The sequence below is a fragment of the Rhododendron vialii genome, chromosome 12a (genome assembly GCF_030253575.1).
Source record: "Rhododendron vialii isolate Sample 1 chromosome 12a, ASM3025357v1".
Taxonomy (NCBI): Eukaryota; Viridiplantae; Streptophyta; class Magnoliopsida; order Ericales; family Ericaceae; genus Rhododendron; species Rhododendron vialii.
In genome coordinates, this window is record NC_080568.1 from 28,041,402 (window position 1) to 28,060,122 (window position 18,721).

The 18,721-nt window shown below is 38.4% G+C and overlaps 2 protein-coding genes and 1 long non-coding RNA gene across 9 annotated transcripts; 2 read left to right on the forward strand and 1 right to left on the reverse strand.

The window, feature by feature from the left end:
- Positions 1-895: 895 nt before the first annotated feature.
- Positions 896-3,056, reverse strand: LOC131311706 (uncharacterized). 2 transcript variants are annotated; one of them, XR_009195541.1, is made up of 3 exons: positions 1,810-3,056; positions 1,629-1,685; positions 896-1,543 (listed from the first exon to the last, which is right to left on the reverse strand). It is a non-coding gene; the product is annotated as an uncharacterized LOC131311706 (long non-coding RNA). The 2 variants fall into 2 exon arrangements; XR_009195542.1 differs by having other exon boundaries at positions 1,961-2,098.
- Positions 3,057-3,929: 873 nt separating this feature from the next.
- Positions 3,930-9,989, forward strand: LOC131311698 (pentatricopeptide repeat-containing protein At1g74600, chloroplastic). 6 transcript variants are annotated; one of them, XM_058339244.1, is made up of 4 exons: positions 3,930-6,872; positions 7,019-7,440; positions 7,870-8,187; positions 9,250-9,989. In XM_058339244.1, exon 1 carries the CDS (start codon positions 4,140-4,142, stop codon positions 6,825-6,827), a length of 2,688 nt encoding a protein of 895 aa, XP_058195227.1. In that variant the 5' UTR covers positions 3,930-4,139; the 3' UTR covers positions 6,828-6,872; positions 7,019-7,440; positions 7,870-8,187; positions 9,250-9,989. The 6 variants fall into 6 exon arrangements, with proteins under 6 accessions (XP_058195227.1, XP_058195231.1, XP_058195228.1 ...); XM_058339248.1 differs by having other exon boundaries at positions 7,019-7,235; XM_058339245.1 differs by having other exon boundaries at positions 7,019-8,191.
- Positions 9,990-11,220: 1,231 nt separating this feature from the next.
- LOC131311702 (NAP1-related protein 2-like) lies at positions 11,221-18,588 on the forward strand. Its single transcript, XM_058339260.1, has 10 exons — positions 11,221-11,589; positions 13,283-13,405; positions 13,511-13,561; positions 13,749-13,820; positions 13,992-14,105; positions 14,187-14,248; positions 15,513-15,573; positions 15,689-15,745; positions 16,131-16,175; positions 18,181-18,588. Exons 1-10 carry the CDS (start codon positions 11,461-11,463, stop codon positions 18,256-18,258), a joined length of 792 nt encoding a protein of 263 aa, XP_058195243.1. The 5' UTR covers positions 11,221-11,460; the 3' UTR covers positions 18,259-18,588.
- The last annotated feature ends 133 nt before the right edge of the window (positions 18,589-18,721 follow it).

Here is an 18,721-nt window from a genome sequence, read left to right on the forward strand (position 1 = left end):
TGGTGTGTTGATAACTTGTTGATCTACTTTCAAATTTTTTAGAAGAATCCTACCATGCAAGATCAAGAACAAGGAATACCGTGACACCACTTTAAATGGTGCTATGCAAGAGGGAGAGCACAAAGCAATTCCACAACTCCAAAATCAAGTTCCGCTTGGTGTATGAAGTGTCCAGCCAAGAAGAGATATTAGCGACACTTTAGGATTTTTCTTTTTCATTTTGCTTGTAATATAGCTTAGGGTAGACGACGACGACGATGTTCGGCTCATGGCCTTTGCTCCAATTTGACAATGTTTCATGGCTTGTTTAAAAAGATACAAGTTTGTACTCCATTTTTTTTGCTGTATTGGTTTCAAAGTGGTATATTTTGAGATAATGAATGGTACATTATGAAATTCAAATATCATTATGGTGTCAATTTCTTGGAACTTCTCTACATAAGTTTTCTTGATGATTTATTGTCCGGAAGCTCTTAAGGCAAGGCCTGAATTTTTTTTTCCTTTAGAGGTTCTATCTACCTTGAATATTTCTGAAACAATGGGAATGCTGTTTTGCCACGAACTGCTGTTTTTACCCTTTTTTCTGTTGCTACTGCTGCTGACTGAGACGCTATGACGTCGGGCTAGACTAAAAACAATGGAAACTCTGTCGAATTTTTCAGAAAATACGAATACGGATACGACAATACATCTTTCAAGATACGATACGAATATGGATACAATACGGATACGGGTACGACACAATACATGTTTCAAGATACGATACAAATATGGATACAATACGGATACGGGTACGACACAATACATCTTTCAAGATACGATACGCATATGGCTACAATACGGATATGACACAATACATCTTACAAGAGATATGATACGGATACGACATAATACGTTTGACTAATATAAATTGCATTAATCCAATATAATCCAACACATTGCAACCTTGCAACATTCACATGTTCAATAAAGCAGTCGTAATGCTAATAATATTACAGATTCATCAATGTCATGACCAATCAAAATAACAATACATATTCATCATTTCTATAGAACAACCAAGTGAACTACTCGCCATCATTATTCGTTGCATTCATCATATCAATGAAACTTGGTTGTCCTTCACATCCATGCCCTTGAGTTTGTAGTAGATTTGGTTGTAGTCCCCCCCCAATATTGACCTTGGTCTTCCATAAAACTTGATTGTCCTCCCCAAGATTGGCTGCCTGCAATAATTGATTGACCTCTCCAAACTTGACCATTGAAAAAGTAGTCCCCCCCAATATTGACCTAGGTCTTCCATAAAACTTGATTGTCCTCCCCAAGATTGGCTGCCTGCAATAATTGATTGACCTCTCCAAACTTGACCATTGAAAAAGCTTTGTGAACTTGGAAAAAAAGGCCTAAATTGGTTCAAGCTTGTTCCGGTTGGGCAATGAGTTGGAGAAAATGGAAAGATGGTTCCGCCTTGTGTCATATTTGCTTGCATGTTATGGGGCATCATGTTTGGCTACATTGAATGCCCCATATAGTTTGAGTGACCCTGCCCAACAATAAAAAACGATTATCAATAACTTTTACATGAAACAGGAGATTGTGCAATTAAAAATAAAGTTCCTTATATGTACATTTACAACGCTCTCTTGTGTCCCGAACCCATGGCCAACCGCAATCTTCTCAACCTCCTGAAATTAGCAACAAATATAACTATTACATATGCATTGAATAGATCTATATGTCAATATTAACTAGTAAGTTGTTCAAACAAAAAAATTAATTAGTAAGCAACAAATAATAAAGAACTTATACCTTGACTTGTTCATTGGACAATGTTTTTTGTTTTGTTTCTCTTTCCTTCCTTCGGTTCTTCAACTTTATCTTCACAATTTTCTATTTCCTCCTTTCCATCCTTAGTAGTTTTCATCTCATCATAGTCTTTGCTTGAAGGACCACTCCATACCTCTTCTTCGTGTTCAATGTCTCTACTCCATACTTCTTCTTGTTCTCCACACTCATTGTTTGGAGGCATTGCCAACGGAACAGACTCCGGCGACATCGTGGTTCAGAAACAAAGGAAACAAATAAGAAACAAATTACCAGATAATGCATGTCAATAATTAAAATAACATCTAAAGCATCTTGCTTTGTATGTCAATTATAGAAACTGATAGGTTTAGAAAAAAATAAACAGCAACACAAGTACAAAAATTAACTAATTAACACTAACTTTTGAAGCAAATGTCAACAAAACTCCAGCAATGATATCGTAACAAATTACGTATTGTCTAATGCCTTACACGATTCTTTGATACCATTTCATTTCTAGTTAACAAATTAAGAAAAAATTCGAAAATTTATGAGGCTTCTTGGCATTGGATATAAATTCTTTTGCACATCAGATTTAACCTTGCCCTTTCTATTGCAATGTAAATATACAACCTGACATGTTGCCAAAAATTTCACGTGTGACATTTTCCCCCCAAGTCTAACGACTTGCATTAGCCCATAAGCATAGTTATACTTTGATGGCATGTGAGTCTCGTCATAATTCATCACACTATGATAGGGTATTGCCACATTCATGAGGTGTCATGCTCAACAAGAAAAAGGTAAGATACCATCAGTAGCTCAATTTTAAGGGCAGCTGAAATTAAAAGCTAAATGAATCATTCTACCACAATTAACGAAGTGAATTAGCTACAAATTTATAATTTTCTTCAAGCCTGAGCCCAATACATATCCTTTACTTAATCTGTTTGAAACCCTAAATTTTTTCAAAAAATCTCCATTCCGGCATGAGAGAGATAGAGAGCGAGCATCGTGAGAGAGAGAGAGAGAGAGAGAGAGACCTTGGTACGCAGTACTGGTGGACGTGAGTCGTGAACCCGACGATTTCGAATTAATCTGGTCCTCTCTCTTGCCAGGAGTGGTGTCACCAGAGATGGATAAAGAGGGTTCGGTGGTGGTTGGCGGTGGCGGTGGTCGGCTGTGGTGATTCCTAATTATCTCTCCCTCTCTCTTTCTCTCCCTTCGGTACAACGACTGGTTTGGGAATTGGGGAAAATGGGGAAGACGTTCTGATTTTGAGATTTTGGGTTTTGCCTTTTTTTTTTTGTTTTTTTAAGGGATGCCCCAAAACGACGTCGTTTTGGGGCGTGTATTGAATGGTGTTGTGAATCTTGTAGTGTACCTAGCATTCCTATTTTGATAATTGAACCAATAAAATTAACCGTGTTTTGAACTCTTTAAAGTTATTGATACATTCATAGAGTCATTAGACCGTCCATCGGTGTACAAACATGTTCTAAATGGTTTAGAGTCCGCGCATGAACTATGAATGTCAACTATGGCATGGATGAAGTCAATCTGTTACTTACTCCCTTCGTCCCAAATTATTTGTCCAGTCTGCAAAACGATAACTTAAAAATAATATAATTTTTTAAAGAAAAAATTCAAACTTTTTTTACAAATTAATAGAACTTATTGATATCTAGTAAGTTGTTAAAAAACTTTTGAATTTTTCTTCCAAAAATTTGTGTTATTTTTAAGATTCCGTTTTGCGGACCGGACAAACGTTTTGGGACAGAGGGAGTACTAATTTCATTTTGTTTATCAATGAATAAAATTTCTTATGTCAATAAAAAGAGGAGTGACTACTTCTTCTTTTTTGACTTCTTTTTTTGAATTGTTTTGTTACTCAATTGAGTGGATTTTTAAATGCATAAAAGACCAAAAAAAAAGTTTCGTTTTAGGGTTGTTTCGTATACGTGTCTGCTTGTGCTCGAGTAAACATTCGCAAGGAAATTGCTCGAGTAAACGTTCTCAAGGAAGTTAAGTTATGTTGTAGAAAAAAGAGAATTCTTTACTTATTTTTTCTCTCCGGCTGAGGAAGTCTTCATTCTTTATTGTTCATTTTTATCAAAAAAGAAAAAAAAACTTCAATAGGCTTTTTCCTCTTCCAAGTCCATTTTCTGTAAAAATGTCACGCATGAAGCCGTGGACGCTTTTTTACCGGATCCTATACGGCTATACCTCTCTCTGATCCCCCACCTTCCCGTTATTACATTGCGTTCGTTTTCCCGCCGCCCTATTCAAAACAACTCTCTACAATGTCATCTCCACTTTCGTCGTAAACCCAAATGATTTCTCTACCCTATACGAATCCTCAAGCCAAATTCTCTGTTTTCCGACGCAAATTCCTATCATCCCTTGCTTTAGCTCAAAACCCACCACTCTCTCATAACCAAAACAAGCCAACACCCCCTCATATGCACCCTTTTCACTTTTTCAATCACAAGACAAATTCAAGAGATCGAACAATCAGAGACACCAAAGTCCTACATACCCACTTCCTAAAAACTAATGCCGTCCAATTCGATATATTTGCTGCGAATTCTTTGGTTGATGCTTACTGTAAATCTGGTCACGTTCTTTATGCAATTAAACTGTTTGATCAAATTCCTCAAAGAAATACAGTTACTTGGAATGTCATGATTTCAGGTTACAATAGGAATTCATTGTTTTCGGATGCGTGGAGAACCTTTTGCAGGATGCATTCTTCGTTAGGTATTGAGCTCGATGAGTTCACCTACGGGAGTGCTCTTTTGGCTTGTAGTGCTTTGCAATCGCCTTTATGTGGAAAGCAGGTTTACTCGCTTGCGGTAAAAAATGGGTTCTTGTCAAATGGTTTTGTACGGTCCGGAATGATAGAGTTGTTTGCAACATCATCTTGTTTGGAGGATGCTTTGAGGGTGTTCTACGATGTGTCGTGTGAGAATGTGGTGGGTTGGAATGCTATAATTTCAGGAGCTGTTAAGAATAAGGAGAACTGGGTTGCTTTGGATCTTTTTCGTGAGATGCTGCGTCTTGGGCTGTTAACACCAAATAGTTATACATTATCGAGTGTTTTAACTGCTTGTGCTGCACTTGAAGAGCTTGATTTGGGCAAAGGGGTTCATGGTTGGGTGATTAAGCGTGGTGCAGGAGAAGATGTTTTTGTAGCAACTGCTATTGTTAGTTTATATGCCAAATGTGGATTTATGGACGAGGCTATGAAGGAGTTTTCACTGATGCCAGTCCGCAATGTAGTTTCTTGGACTGGCATGATTTCTGGTTTTGGTCAACAGGGTGATTCCATTTCTGCCCTCCAGTTCTTCAGAGAAATGAGAAAAATGAGGGAGGAGATAAATAACTACACCGTCACTAGTGTGCTTACGGCTTGTGCTGGCCCAGCCATGGTCAAAGAGGCTATCCAGATCCATTGCTGGATTTTAAAAACTGGGTTATACTCGGATGCAGTAGTGAAGGCTTCATTAATCAAAATGTACTCAAAGATAGGAGAGTTTGTTTTATCTGAGGTAGTGTTTAAAGAGACTGAAGACTTAAAGCAGTTGGGTATATGGGGTGTCATGATATCTGCTTTTGCTCAGAATGAGAGTTCTCGAAAGGCAATCGATATGTTCCAGAGAATGTTGTATGAGGGTCTGAAACCGGATGAGTTTTGTAGCTCTTGTATCATAAGTACTGTATATTTGTTAAATTTTGGTTGGCAAATCCATTGCTACACTGTTAAAGCTGGGTTAGTCTTGTATGTTTCGGTTGGCAGTGCTCTTTGCACAATGTACTCGAAATTTGGCAGTTTGGTGGAATCATATGAAGTTTTTCAGCAAATTGTTGAGAAAGATAATGTTTCATGGACCTCGATGATTTCTGGTTTTGCAGAGAATGGTCATGCAAATCAAGCCTTTCAGTTGTTTAGAGAGATGCTGTTTGAAAAAAATGAGCCTGATGAAATGACTCTGGCGGCTGTTTTGACAGCATGTTCTGTTATTCAGTCTCTGAACACTGGTAAAGAAGTGCATGGATATAATCTTCGTAGAGGAATCGACAAGAAGATTCTTGTATGTGGGGCACTCGTGAATATGTACTCAAAATGTGGTGCTCTTGATATGGCAAAAAAGGTATTTGATATGATGCCTGTAAAGGATCAGGTCTCCTACTCTTCCTTGGTTTCAGGGTATGCCCAAATTGGGTGCATTGAAGAGGCACTTCTGCTATTTCATGAAGCTCAAATGACTGAGTTGGAAATTGATTCCTTCACTCTGTCATCTGTTCTTGGGGCTGTCTCTCTGTTAAATAGACTAAGAATTGGCACCCAACTGCATGCCCACATCCTGAAAATGGGATTAGAATCAGATGTCTCTGTGGGTAGTTCCCTTATTATGCTGTATTCAAAATGTGGAAGTATTGATGACTGCCATAAAGCATTTAATGGAATTAAAGAACATGACTTGATCAGTTGGACGTCGATGATCACGAGCTATGCGCAACATGGAAAAGGCACAGAGGCATTGAGTGTTTATGAGGTAATGAGGAAATCAGGAATCAAACCTGATTCAGTGACATTTGTTGGTGTTCTGTGTGCTTGTAGCCATAGTGGTTTGGTTGAAGAAGGCTATTATCATCTAAACTCAATGGTTAAAGACTATGGAATTGAACCTGGGTACCGACATTATGCATGTATTGTAGATCTTCTTGGTCGGTCGGGAAGACTGAAGGAGGCTGAAAGCTTTATTACCAATATGCCCATCAAACCTGATTCATTAGTGTGGGAAACGCTACTTGCTGCTTGCAAAATGCATGGGGATATTGAGCTTGGAAGGCTAGCAGCCAAAAAGGTTATGGAATTGGAGCCATGTGATATTGGAGCTTATATCTCCTTGTCAAACATTTGTGCTGATGTGGGTCAGTGGGAAGAAGTTCTCAAGATCAGATGTGAGATGAAAGGAACTGGAGGGAAGAAGGATCCAGGGTGGAGTTCTGTATGAATGTAGTCCGGCCTTTTTGGTAACCGAACATAATTCCGAGAGCAAGTTCGTCTTCTTTCATTTTTTTTTTTTTGGTTTGTGTGTGGGCGTGAATTCTATATTTATGCAGTTTCTTTGCAACCACATTCACATTGGCATGTCCGATGGAATTTGATTGATTTCTTATACTTGGTGGATGCTCCTTGCTTCAGGTCCTCTGATTTGCTTGAGGAGTAATTTATCAATCATGGCAGCATCGTAAAAAGGAACTTGAGAAGGACAAAGACAAAGTTGAAGAGATTGCCAGCTTTTTTCGCTGGGAAAAGAAGCATGAAATGAAATTTCCTTCTGAAGATTCCCTTAGGAGGATTTCCCTGAGCGAGCTTCTCATGTTAGTATGTGCTAACCAACAAATGCAGATGATTTCTGGTATGTTGTCACCCTTGATAGCTCTTAGGTATTTTACCATGACCGTAAACAGGGGAAGCTAACCTCCAACTAGGGCTACAAGTACATGAAGAAGGTTACTGCGTTGATGATGTGGCCAAAGTATTGAGCTTGTTCCAATTGGTTAGATGCACTATCCATCTAATACTTACAAGTGATGCTGAAGATTTGGAGGAAATATTTAACTGTCAGTTCTTGCTGCTCTACTTTCTGCAGTTTTGTACTTCCGGTGCATGCTTTTATTTGACTAGTAAAAAGAGAAATCATAACGAGTTCATCACAACTTGGCTATGAATCTTGTTTATTTGCAGAATTTTCTCCTAAAGCTGTGTATCTTTCCTGCATCAGTTTTTCCAGACATGGTTTGCTTGCCTGCTCTTATGCAGTTCATACTGTTCATGGTTTGCTTGCCTGTAGTGAAGTCTTTCATTTCTGATTGGATTTAACTTCAAGTTGTCTTTCTTTATTTGTCCAGAAAACATGTCGATTTGCATTGTTGAAGTTTTTTTCCTGATTTATGGGTTTCATTATCTATTTGTCTTGAGATTCTAACTGGTCTTGTAGCAAACTTGTTGATTTGCGGCTTCTGACTTGTTTTGCGTTTTATGGTGCATAGTTAGTGGAAGATGGAAGCATGTACGAACCATTATCCGGAGACTGGCAGTTCAGATGAAGATGTTTCTCCCAGAATAAAAGATCCATCCATGGAGTCTCTGTTGAGTCAATCCCAATGCGTAGGAGGGAAAATCTGAAAGAGGCACCCGAAATTAGAGGCTCAATACCATCATCAACTCTGGGATATGACAATGTTATGGAGATGTATACCTGTCTAGGAAGTTTTGCTGCCGCGATTGTGGCTCATGAATGTTTAGCAAACAGTAGCCGATGAGACACGTGGTGTTGCATGAACAGGGCTTGATCAGCATATATGATGGTCAGTATGTTTCTCAAACTTATGCCTCATCGATTTGGTTATTGCTCTACCATCATCATCTACAGGGCTCTGTTTATGTTTTATAATATGATTTTCTGACGGGGTTGAGGAACTCCCTCTGTGTGTGTGTGTGTGTGTGTGTTTCTCTTTTGCCGGAATTATGTCTACATTCCCATCATATCTACTAGAACTTCAGTATATTGTTGCTATCACATTTTCGGTAAATAGCATTAATAACTTCTCGATCCAATAACGATATGTGGCTGCATCCGATCTGGCCCTTTGCATCTACTGCTGCACAGTATACGTTGGAATTACTTGTGATGCACATTTGGTCCACTTTTAAAACAACACACTGTTTAGACAAGTTAATGATGTATCTTTTTCCCTGAGAACTTGTATACTGGACCTAGTAATTCGGGGAACATGCCCCCTGTCCAATGAACGATATCATTCGACTTCTTTTCATGAGGATGAGAGTTTTAACATAAAAAAGGCCATCTTGGTGCAGATAATCCCAAAGGTTAGGCTCGCACTCTGATCCATTAATGGGGGATCGTGACAGGGTCATTCTGTTTCTTTTATTATTCTTTTACTGTAGATAACCCAGGGCTGATGACACTTTGTGAGCTACTGTTGGGGAACCTTATTTGTTGCAAAGCAAGAGTCATGTGTAAAACTAGACCCATGTGGAGAAGGCTTCACACCTAAAGAGAGTCATATTGGAAAAAACTAGACAAAATGAAACGCATTAAACCTAATTGAAATGTGGATTCTACAAGTATCTTAGACACAGAAAAGGTTAAAATACGTATCGATTGGACTGTTGACCACTTTGCTAGTACACAACTATCAGATCTGATACTCGGTTGAGCATGAACTACACTATCAATGTACCTATGCAACGAAACAGCTTTTGGTATGAGATGTGCTTGCGTAATGAGTTGATCCACTTGATGAGGGACTAGATTTCTACACGGGACATGTCTTCTGTTATAGCACGAATGCTTTTATAGGCCGATAACTGTTGCTGAATATCTCTGAAGTTTCTCACACATGCAGTATCTTTGAAGGCACAGTACAGACTGCAGAGGACATTCTTGACGAAAGGGATTGGCCTATGACCTAAAGGTGCAGTCAGTTTTCGCAACCAAGTGAATGTGATAGTCAAGTACTCAAGTTGACAAGAATTGTGGCTGGTATGAGATGGAACACTTGAATTGTGGATCATGAATCTGAGAAGCAGGGTTCTAAATCGCGGTATCCTGATAGGTTTCGGTATCAGTGATATAGTTGGAAGCTTAGAACGGTATCGGAGGTCTAAATCATGTGTAACAGCCGATATTCAAAAAAGCACCACTGAGAAGGTATTGATTGCAATTAAACGGCACTGTGTTGAGAACTCCACATCCTGAAGTGAATGGCATGGTATCGTGGCAGTTGGCACTAGCTAGCGGGCAATGCTGCTGCATCTGACCAGAATCCTACTGTTGCGTTTGGATTGCGGATTTGTGCCTGTATTCACTGCGAGAAAAGGAAAATGAAGGAAAGTCAAGGAAATAAGATAGCTTTTTCACTTCAGTTTTTTCATTTTCTCTTGGGTCCAAAAACCCATCACCCAAAACAGGTCAAGGTTCTAGTAATTTATGTTACAAGCACCGGATAATTTAGGTAGAGCCTTCTGCAGTTCATTTTTTGGTAGAGTTTTTGGGCTGCTCTTCTGGCCTGCCAAGTACTCAAAGGACCTTGTGGTTCTTCTGGACTTAATTCTTTCATTCAATTCTTCTCCCAATTTCCCATAATTACTTCTTATATATGTTGAGACTGTCTTGTTCGGTTTGGATTTTGAGAGAGATTTTTTTTATAGTAACGAGTGGAGAGAGAGATAGAGCAAATTTATCGGAGACCGTGTCCACGGGTTTTAGGACCCCAAAACGAACAATTGTATAAATACATGAGGTATTCCAATTTTCTTTTTCTTTTTTGGAAATGACAATATGATGGCTAAAGAAAGCAATTTGGTGAATTTTGTCCGTTTTGCTTGATGGTATTCGATCGAAGAGAGGAAACAACATGTTAAAGAAACAATCAGCGGTAATGTACCACTCCTCATATTCTCCTTTTTATTTTTATGATTTGTTACTTTTTCAATTTTATCTTTCAAGTTGAGTGATTAATCAAAAAAGTTGACGAGAATTAACAATAATTTGATATATTAAGTAAAAAAAAAGAAGTTAACGAAAATACCCAAAAAACTGCCCAACACATCCTAATTTATCCCAATTTCCAAGGCAAATCGGATGTAAAGATTTTTTTACAGACAAGTAAGATTAATTGATAAAAGATCAACAGTACTTACAGAGTTTATTTTATAAATATCTTAGACAAAATTAAACTAATCGTCTAACTAATGTAAAACGAGAAAAAACACAAGGCAATCATCCCGAATCCAAACACAAGGCAGTCATCCCGAACCTAGCATCACACCTGACGCATATTCTATTGAAAATTTATTCGGCTCAAAAGAAATAAGTAGGCTTAAATTAAAAGCAAGAGACAATAATTACAATACGATTATAACCCGTTAAAAATTTTCAATTATACTCGACAGTTAGTTACCGAAATTGAGATATATTTTCAGCATCCAATTACCGAAATACAATATTTTTTCAACAGCTATTTACCGAAAATGTATGTTCGACAGTTGTTTACCGAAAGTTGAACATATTTTCGACATGTAGTTACCGAAATATAATCTTATTTTCAAAAGCTATTTATCGAAATGTTATGTCTGATTTTCAACAACCATTTACCGAAATATAGTAGGCTATGGGAGAAAATAAAAGGTTGCGAATAGCAGCGCCCTAAATTAATAAAGCCAGGCGACAAGAATGAGACCTGTAAATACTAAATAGTTCTCCTGCTCTGTTTCATATCGTACCAAACCCCAATTCCCAAACCTAGTTTAGCAGTGTTCGAGAGAATTCACACCGTACAACTACGAACACCGTAACCTACAAACCTAACGCAACTTCGAAACACCACGTGTCCCAGACCGTCGCAAAAATTCCTCGCCCTCACTAACTTGTGACGTTTTCATTGGCCGAACCTCCACGCCCACTTATCCATCCAAAACACCGGATCCTGACTTCTTAAAACCCTAAACTCGCTCACTTTTTCGTATCCCAAAACCCTAACCCCCGTTCTGTTCCTCCTCACTTCTGCTCTCTCTCTCTCTCTCTCTCTCTCTCTAGAATAATCACGGCGGTGAAGATGGTGGGTGACAAGGGCAAGAAGTTGAAGGTGGGAGAGAAAGGAGAAGAGGAAAACGCAGAGCACATCGACGGAGATCTCGTCCTGTCCATCGAGAAGTTGCAGGAGATTCAAGACGAGCTCGAAAAAGTATAAAATTTCTCCCTCTCTTTCTCCCTCACTCTTTCGTTCGCTTTTTTTTTTTCTGTAACACGGAAGAAATAATTCATAGATATTTTTTGGTTTCGGCAACAAAAAAAGCAAAAATTACGAAATTTTACTTTAGCGGAGTGATTAGGTGGTTGTAATGGTTTTAAAGGTGCGTTGCTTCTTTAATTTTTTTTAATTACGGGTGCTTTTAATCTATGCGTGTAGCTGCTTTTTTTGGTTCATTATCGTTTAAGGTTTTGGTTTTCATCGTTTTACCTTGTTCCAAAAAGAACATGCGGTTAAATTAAGCTTACTTTGTTGAGAGAGTGATTGCATTGTGGCTCTCGGAGACGGCCCTCGGCTAAGGCCCCAGAAAAAAAGGGTCATAATTAGGGCCTAATAATGCTAGGGATACAACTACCAGCCACAACCCAACCACAGCCGGCCTACGTGGCACTGCATGAGCATGATTGGTAATGGGAGAACAACCACTTTGAAACTACTTTGTAACCACCAATCATGCTGTGCCATGTGAGCGGTTGTGGCTGGTAGATGTGTCCCTAGCATTATTGGGGCCTAATAATATTAGTACCTAACATATTAGCTCGAAAAAAAAAAAGTTTAGTGCCCAACTTATAGCTCAAGAAGAAATTAGGGCCCCTTATTTGAAATTTGCCTTAGGTTTCTGAATTGTCAGGGAGGGCCTTGGTGGCTCTATATGGAGGTGTAATGTATGGAGGCATGCATGCATGAAGCACAAGTATTGAAGAACGTATATAACCAACTATAGGGTTCAAGTAGTACATATGTATTTGTTCTGTTGCCAGATCTCTTGCCCTGATTCGAATGATATATGTGTTTACATTAAGTTATTTTGGACCTGTATTTGCTAAATTGAGTGAAGCGGGTGGTTTATGAGTGGAACAGCTTGGGTTGGATGTTCAAATTTTAGAGTGAACTGAGATGGGGGTTAAACTTTTAGCCTAGGTGGTGTGGCAGCTTAAGATACACCCCAATCCCACTTTGGGTGTGTCTATACTTATATAGTGTCCATATTGGTATTGCTATAGACATTTAAATATTTGTTTAGGCATCCACTCTATTGAGTACCCTCAAATACATTTGACACGGCTTAACAGCCCATGTACGTTGAGTCGTTGACATGAATAACTATGTGTTGAGTTTACCTATGCATTAATGTTCCTGAGGATGTGTTGAGTGCCTTTTGTTGAATCTGCTTGTATAAAACATTAGTTCGTTTTGTTGGGAAATTTTGCTTTGACAGAAGTAATGGAAGCAGAAATGAACTATATGGGTTATGGATTTTTAGTCAAACAGCCTTCAGGCCCTTCAACAAGCCATGCGAACAGTGTCACGTTGATATGGATCAAAATACAGCTGATAGGAGTAGACAACAATTTTAGTGTGTTGCATCATGGACATGGTTGGGGTCCTGATCACAATTTGATGATTATGCCCGGCCTATTTTATTTCAGAAAATTGGTTCTTTTAGTTGAATATCTGTTTTATTTTTCTCCATAGGGTCATGTTTTCATGTCGTGAAATCCAAACGTTGAGGCACCAATTATCCCTAAAGATCTAGTTGCTAGGAAATGGGCCCAACAAGCAATCCATCTAGGCTATCTTGTCGAAAGACGCCTAACTGCACTGTTTATTTATTTTATGGTTACAGATTAATGAAGAGGCAAGTGACAAAGTCTTGGAAGTTGAGCAGCAGTACAATGAGAAACGCAAACCCGTCTATGAGAAGCGTAATGATATTATCAAGTCCATTCCTGACTTCTGGCTAACTGCTGTTAGTGATCTATCTTCGTCCGTTTTATTTTTGAAACCTACATGTCGTGATTTGTTGATTTTATTCTAGACACTGATTGAAATGACCAATTCCTGTTCTATACAGTTTCTGAGTCATCCTGCTCTTGGCGACCTTGCGAACGAAGAGGACAAAAAGGTTTGAGTTTTCTTCTCATATAAGTAGGATAATTTATGTAGTGATTTGATCAGGCTTCTGATTATTTGTGGTCTGTTATGGTGATTCTGTTGAAGAGTTGTATAAAACTAGTATATCATTATTTTTGAATGCTTAGTTGTCACTTGTCTGGTAACTTGAGTTGACTATGGACTTTTCATGTTGCTAGATATTTAAGTATCTAAGTTCTCTCGAAGTGGAGGATTTTAAAGATGTGAAGTCGGGTTACTCAATTACATTTGTAAGTTTGTGTCTTCTCCCTTACTTTGGTCTTGAGAAAACAATTTTTGAAGTTCATGTAGTTTTTGGATATACTAAGGCCCTGTGCATAGCATGCTGGTATATTATATGTACAAATTTACAATTATGGGGATAGGGATGGGTTATTAACTTTGATTCTTATGTTTGTCAGAATTTCAGATCCAATCCTTACTTTGAAGACACCAAGCTCACGAAGACTTTTACCTTTCTTGATGAAGGAACAACAAAAGTTACTGCAACTTCAATAAAGTGGAAAGAAGGCATGGTGAGGGCTCTTTGTTCGTGTCTTTCTCTGCATAATCTTTTTATCTGTTGTTTATACTAAATGTTTTTTCAACCTGTAAAGGGCAATCTTAATGGAGTTGCTAATGAGAAGAAAGGTAACAAGCGGCCTCATGGTGATGAAAGGTGGTTTTCCTGTCTATTAATCCTTTGGATGTAAATGATGTCTTTCTCATTTGTATTATATAGATGATGGTGTTATTAAAGGAGTCATTATTCCTACCATTCTCAATTCTTGTTGAGACTTTAGTTGATGAGTTTGAAGGTCATTGTTTCCTGATCCATTGCTCATCTTTTTTCAATTGACCAAGCGTTGATACATTTTTTCCTGTCTTCGAAGTGCAAAATTTAGCCAGATGTATATACATGCTAGAAGCTTGATCTCTTCCGAACAGGAAAAAATTTCTAGAACGTTGACTAGAAGAGTACAAAGTTACTTTTTTGCATTAATAATGCGGTGGCTGCAATTTTTCTTCTGGAGCTCTGGAAGTCCAATTGTGGCCTTGAAATTCAATTCCCATTCTAGCTACACATTTGCATTTTTTTTTTTTTTTGGGAACTGTTTCAATTTCCGATCTTTATGGTGTTAAGTAAGAGTTTTATACCAGAAACAGAGATAAAATGAAGATCCACGACCATAACAGACCACAAAGACATGCTAAGAAATCAACAGAAATCTCAAAGGCAAGAGGCTCCTTGAACATGACATAGTCTGCAAGTAGAACCCGATCGTCGCATTCCCGCGAGCATAGGACAACCTGGACAAGTAACCCATGCAACAACAAAAAATCAAAGAAAAATAATTCAAAGCACGAACCAAGATTCAGTTGCAACCCGAAAGAGTAGGACATCATCATCTTTCACATCCCAATGGGGAAGGCTCAAAATAACTGACAAGACCCTCAGTATCTCTCCATCCTCGGATTGAAGCAAGACTTATAATGGAAGGAGATTAACGGCTTTTAGCCCCTGCAGCCTTGAGCTTGTCAATTGTCTGGTTAAGTCTCCTCTTGTTCGCATCTCTAGAAGCCTTGTGATTAATTCAATGACTTTCTTCCTACCTCCACTAATGCAAACTCCTTTGGATGACCTTTGGGTTGAAAATCTGTTGGGGTGACACCTCTGCTGCTCCGTTGCTTGCTTTCCCTTAGTTGTTTCCTCAGCTCATCTGGATCACGTGACGCCAACACATCAAAACTGTTAGGCTTCGACATTTTGAGCTTCACATGGGTAGAAAACATCAGCACTATTGCTTATGTCAATCTGTAACTTCAAACTGATACTCAGTATTGCTCTTGCATCATTCAGCCTGTCCTTCAGAAAATTTTAAGTGGATGCTTGCTTAGAATGTCAGTTGCAGTCCTCATCCTCTTGTCTTCTGTTGATGCAGCTTCTTCACCTGGTTCACTGAAACCCAGCCGAAAGACGATGTGGATGATTTCCAAGATGAGGTAATTTCTTATTTCGAAGAGTATATGAAAAGCGCAAACCTGATTTAATGTTGGCGGAACTCAGTATGTTTCCCTTTGCCTCATATCTTAACTACAATACTTTCACTCTTTGCAGATTGCGGAGATAATCAAGGAAGATTTGTGGCCCAATCCTCTCACTTTTTTCAGCAATGTAACTTCTTTTCTTTTATTTCTTTCCCTCATGCTTTGCTTACAGCAAAATTATTACTCCCTCCGTTCCAAATTGAGAGTCCATTATTCCATATTGGGTTGTTCCAAAATGATGGTCCTTTTCCAAAAATGAAAGGAAAAATTTGGTGATTTTCTTAAAGTGTCCCTCAAAGGTGAATATATAAGTGTTATAAAGTGGGTAGAATATAGGGGTAATGGTGAAAATAATAGGTATTGCAGGTGTAATCATTGCATGTCTCTTTAAATAGTTCGAATCCCCAAAATGGACTCTCAATTTGGAACGGAGGGAGTATTATTTTTATGTAGTGGCTGAAGTTACTTATTGCTTTCCTGATCACCTGGTGCTTCCAAATGACTTTGTACAGGAGGCTGATGAAGATGATTCTGATGGTGAAGAAGATGAAATAGAGGTAAAGAAGATTACACTGTTAACTTGTTTACTTTCTGGCAGAGTATAACAGATTCTTTTTGTCTGTGCTTATACAAAACTATACTTATGCTCTCCTTGGGCATATACAAATTTTTCTTTTGTTTTCTTCTTCACATCAGATTTGTTTTGAATTAGAGTTTTGGTAAGTTATCATGTTCTCATGCCTCTTTTGTTTCCATGATGCTAGGATAACTAAGTACTCTGTCTACTTAGTGTAGAGCTAAGTGAAATGAGTACCATAGTAGTTTCATGCTCTTTGAAAAACTGTTAGGATTTTAGGGTTGCTCAAGGTTGAAATTTTGGTTTTTTTGGGGTGAACTGGATGGTGGAAAATTTAGTAGTGGGAGTATTTGTGCTCAAGAGTCAAGAGAGAGAAATGCATGGTGGGCCATTGGGTAGCAGTGTCAGTCACATGATAGCTTGCTATTTAGTACTGGCCCAGATCTAACATCTTATTGACAGGGTTGGCATCAGTGATAAATATGTTTTGTTAAATGAATGTTGTGATCAATTATTTTAGGTCAACAGAAGGAGGTGAAATTGTTAATTGGCTTGGAGGTGGTGGATAAGCACCCCTAAGGAATGTTTTGAAAGAATCAGAAATTGTGAACTCTTTCCCAAGTTATCTTTAATTTCTTTCGCGCGCAGATATATTCACTTGATTTCACATTTGCATTGGATGCCCCTTGTTGGGGAAAAGAAGTGAAATTAGGATGATTGGTGAATGTGTAATATGTGGTGTGATAAGAATTCCATAGCTGGGCTGTTGTGCAATGTTGGTAGGTTATGGTGATTTTTAGTTCCAAGATACTTTGGTTAAAGACAGAATGTGTGTATTAAGGTACATGTGAGTGTCGGATTCTGTAGTATCTGTTCATAAACTTCAAAGTAGACTGACAATCCCCTTGGTTCTGTTCCTCGTTATATTAGCTCCTGTTTTTATACTGGTCTATATATGTTGAGACCCTTCAGCTTTGATACTCTCAGATTTATTACTTATTACCTTCAAGATTGCATCGCCAAGTCAGATTATTTCGTGCAGTGATTCATTAGGTTCCTGGAAAGATGCCTTTGTAGATTGAACCACGACCAACATTAGGAAAAATTGACCAAAAGTCCGTCAGAATTACTTTTCCATGCTAAAAAAGCCCTGATCAGCAGTTTTTAATAACTCAGTATGATCTGTTTTCGAGAACCGTTGCGAGTTTAAATTTAGAGACAGAACAATAACTCAGACGAGGTCCAGGTTTTGCTTTATGGAAAGTATTCTTGAGAGATATAAAAGCCCCTTTTCTTGAATCCAAAAAAATGCGAACCGGTATTTGTGCCTACAAGTTGAAACAATTGTGCAAATCAGGATTGGGAGATACATCCCCTATGCACTTCAGTTTGAATTCAGCTTCTTTTATCGGATCTCTGGTATTATAGACACGTTAAAGCCAATAAGATGCTCTAAAGTCAAAATGAGCATCGGAACATCGTTTTATGATAGAGATGATAGTTGAGAGATTAGAAAAATTACGAAATCTGTTATTGGTACAAAGTAGACATGACATTCAGGTACGACACTACTTAGTCTAATCTAATAGGAATTTGTTTTGTTATTTTCATTGTTTGTTGTCTTTGTCAGATTAAGCTCTATCTAATTCATATTTGTCAATTAACGGTCTTTCTCTGGAGAATTGCTTAAAATGAATTACTTGTGGAAAACGGGGTCATAAGACCATATATACATTCAAGGGCCCCACTTTATGTAGGAGAAACAATTATTTCCCCCTGGAGAAAACTTTGGAATTACATTTTTGAACCTTCAGAACAAAGATTTGTATCCTGGCCTGTCAAAAAGCCTGATTTCCCCAGAACTATGAAACCAGTTCATCTAAAGTTGTAAGCATGTTTTTGAAACTAGGTGAATGGTTGGTATGATGGACCATGGATGTAATATATGTTTGTTTTAATTCTCTGAATCTCTGGCTCTCTGGCAGCTAGTAGGCAGCTCTGAAGACGATGATGAGCAAGAAGATGACGACGACAATGAGGGTGATGACGAGGATGGGAATTAAGCTTTCTTCCACAGCTGAGCTTACGTTGTTTTGGCTTTCACCGCTTTGGCATAGCTCACATGATAGGTGGGGGTCTTTTGAGGTTGTAAAGAACCAAGCATCCTGATTTTCCTGCCAATGTCGTTGGAGGTTCTCAGACCTTATCTTCTCCATCGAGGCGTAGCTTTCTGTTTTCTTTTCCTCTGTCATGTTGGTCTACGAATGAACTCCACTACGAAAGAGTCAAATTATACTTTTAGATGTAAAGCTGTTTGGGTGACCTATATATGCACAGATTTTAGTGTGCCTTCGTTTGGGCTTTTGAGAGTATCCTGAATTTGCTTCACAGTATCTAGATTCTGTTCGTAATGGTTCTTCCTTTTCATTTGTCCATTCTTTTTCATTCGTTTGCATTTTCCATGTCTCGATGGTATTATAGTTCCATGGCAAATCCCCCTGATTTTGCACTATTTACCGTGCTTTC